Here is a 3,042-nt window from a genome sequence, read left to right as displayed (position 1 = left end):
ATTATGTTTAAAGAATCTGCAGAATAATAAATCGTAGTTTTAAAAAATCTAACTGCAAAATTATATTTTAATAATTTTATGATAATGTTTTAATTAAATTGAGAATTAATATTATAACAAAGAATTATAAATTAAAGAATAAGTTTTTTTAGATCAATGGTAAAATAATTTTATATATTTGATGAATTTTTATAACTGATTAACACATTTATTATATGTAATAATTTCTTTACCATTTAGTTAAACAGAAGAATACTTCCGCATAATACTGCATAATATATACAGAGTGATTCACTTAATTAACATCTTGAAATTATTCGTAAACTATTAGTTATACGAAGAAGTGTATGAAACAAAAGTTGCATGATTTTAAGGGGGACATATGTTAGAATAATTTCGTTTTCTACATTGTTTGTACAAAGTTTTGAAGGTCACCTTGATATTTTTAAGTACTCATCAGTACTCATCAAATACTCATAATTATAAAAACTGTTTAAACACTTATTACTAACTTATTTTATGTAGATATGTGTGCTTAGTTTTTGGGTGCAATTCAAAAAATAAAATTTTTTTGACATACATTTATATAAACTGGTTTTTTATTTTAATATATACAGTTCTCACTTAAAATTTTGCTTAATCTTCCGGAATTCCAACATTCTATGCACATATATGTACGTTGAGTTACAAGAGTTCCATTCTGTAATGTTTTAATTAAAATATCTCCTAAAGTAATGGTTTTAATGGTTTTAAGCTTAACACTTTTTTATAGAGAATGATTAACTGAATTGATTGATGTATTAAAAAATATACGATTCCATTTAAAAAAACAAACTTGACCTTCATATGTTCTTTACACGTTTACTTACAAAAATGCTAGTCATATCAAAGAATGCTCTTCTTGAAACCATTCAACTTTTGTTTGAAGCCTTTTTCGAACTTTCGAATTTTTTATAATTAACAGTTTTGAAAATAATTTAGCTTTCAGTATTAGGTATAACCCAGTATATTTTTCAAACTGTTGAAATTCTTCTTATAAACTGTAACATATCAGGCTGTAAAAGCCTCAAAAGTCTTATAAGTTTATGTAATGGTATGTATTAATTTTAATTAATACAGATTAATTTTTGCTGTTGCTTGATAGTATCCATCACTACCAAGTGTATGACGTTGTGATATGTGAATATCGGTTAATGTCATTTCTCCAAATACAGTGTTTTCATGAGCCTAAAATTTTTGTATTTTTGTTACAACATTCTTATATTTTATAATTAAATAGTTAAATATATTTACTTTCATTATTTCTGTTGCATCAAATGTCTTAGGAGCTTTATTATGCTCTCTTTCCTCATCTAAATTAAATCTTGTATTCATAAATGTTACATGTAGTTTAACTCTGTCATTCATTTTGTACAATAGGCCTTAACAATACAATAATTGTTAAATTATGAATATACTTAGTACTACTTCAACTATTAGAAATCTTGCTATGTGATTATATTCTACTACTAAATAGTATTATATATTATTCTTACCTATACTGGCATAATAATTTACAATTTCATCTGAAAGTTTTTGCAAAACCTCACTTTTATCAATTATTTTTGCATATAGGACCCTTACTTCAGTAGGATCATCATTCATTATATCAGTTCCTTGTATCTGTATATGGATTCTTCCATATTTTTTAATTATTGGCCTGTAATCCAGTATGAAAAAAATACTCATAATATAACTTTAATGAATTATATAACAACAGGAAGTATTCCTAATATTATGAAATTTTTCATACTTTACAATATATTCTTTACAATAATTTAAAGCTTCAATAGCTTGATTTCTTTCTGTATCATCAAGTAATTTTAACATCCCAATAGTAAGGTGCAATTTGGTTGGCATTTGAAAAATTGTTTCATCCACACCTCTAGATGCTTTTTTTGAATTATTAAGTACAGTTGTCTTAAATAAATTAAATTCCTTTATTATTTCAGGTTTATTTAAGGGTATTGATAAGAAATGTGTAGGGTGCAATTTTTTTCTGGTTGCCTCCATTAATAAATTTATTCTATGACGTGCTGTCACTATCCCTTTGTGATCAGTACCAAGTATTACTGTAAATGTACAGATATACAATTGTATTAGTGAAATTCATTTATAATGAAATAAAACTTTATATTTGAATTGTTATTCAATAAAATTTAAGATATAGTTACCAATATCCCCATCCTGACCTAATTTTGGAATTTGTATAAATGTTTTAGTTTCAGTTTCTAATCTCTTCCGTACTGCATGTTTAGCTCCAGCAATAAATGGAAAAAATGATCTAAAATATTGTAGTTATTGTTAATATCATTACACGCTTCAATTATTATCTAATATTTTTCAAAAACAATTTTTACTTTGCCACATGAAATGTATGTTTAAATTGTGTTCCTTTATATGGTACAATTTCTATATCAGCATCATAACTTTCTACTTCGCAATCTTTATAGTCTAATTGATAAGAGTCTTCGACGTAAGGAGAAATATTGCGAGAATCTAACGATTCGGTATTTCCTAATAATCTATAACATCGATCCTCTACCCAAATTAACTCAGGTTTCAAAACATTCATTATTATTTTTATTATTTTATTTTAATATCAATTGCAACAGACGTTCTTTCTTCTTTGCAGTAATATTTTAGTTTCCAATAAAAAAGGAACATTTACCACAGATATGCCTTTACGTAACGAATTTTCATTTATGTGTACATATATAGTTTCTTCAGAAGACAGTACAACATCAAAGAGTAAGTTTGCGCGTCAATCTTCAAATCAACAAAAAAAGATTTTAAAAAGTTACGTATTTAATAGTCATGTTTTATATATGATTAATGCAACTGAGTATGTGTTGTAACCTGTATTTTACAGGAGAATAAATAAGACCTATTAAAGAATTTAAAGTTTATTTCATTTACATGTAGAATTTAGTAGAAATATAATATGAACACGTTATATACAATATTTACTAGCGCCTCTAGTGGTCAAAAGTATAACACCTT

The 3,042-nt window shown here is 25.4% G+C and overlaps 1 protein-coding gene across 1 annotated transcript; it reads right to left on the bottom strand.

Annotated features, from left to right (window-relative positions):
- Window positions 1-1,110: 1,110 nt before the first annotated feature.
- LOC108579042 (activating signal cointegrator 1 complex subunit 1) lies at window positions 1,111-2,614 on the bottom strand. Its single transcript, XM_017942470.1, has 6 exons — window positions 2,400-2,614; window positions 2,214-2,323; window positions 1,793-2,111; window positions 1,536-1,699; window positions 1,294-1,421; window positions 1,111-1,227 (listed from the first exon to the last, which is right to left on the bottom strand). Exons 1-6 carry the CDS (start codon window positions 2,612-2,614, stop codon window positions 1,111-1,113), a joined length of 1,053 nt encoding a protein of 350 aa, XP_017797959.1.
- Window positions 2,615-3,042: the final 428 nt, after the last annotated feature.

The sequence above is a fragment of the Habropoda laboriosa genome, unplaced genomic scaffold, assembly GCF_001263275.1.
Source record: "Habropoda laboriosa isolate 0110345459 unplaced genomic scaffold, ASM126327v1 scaffold42, whole genome shotgun sequence".
Lineage (NCBI taxonomy): Eukaryota > Metazoa > Arthropoda > Insecta > Hymenoptera > Apidae > Habropoda > Habropoda laboriosa.
This window is presented reverse-complemented; position numbering and strand designations above follow the sequence as displayed.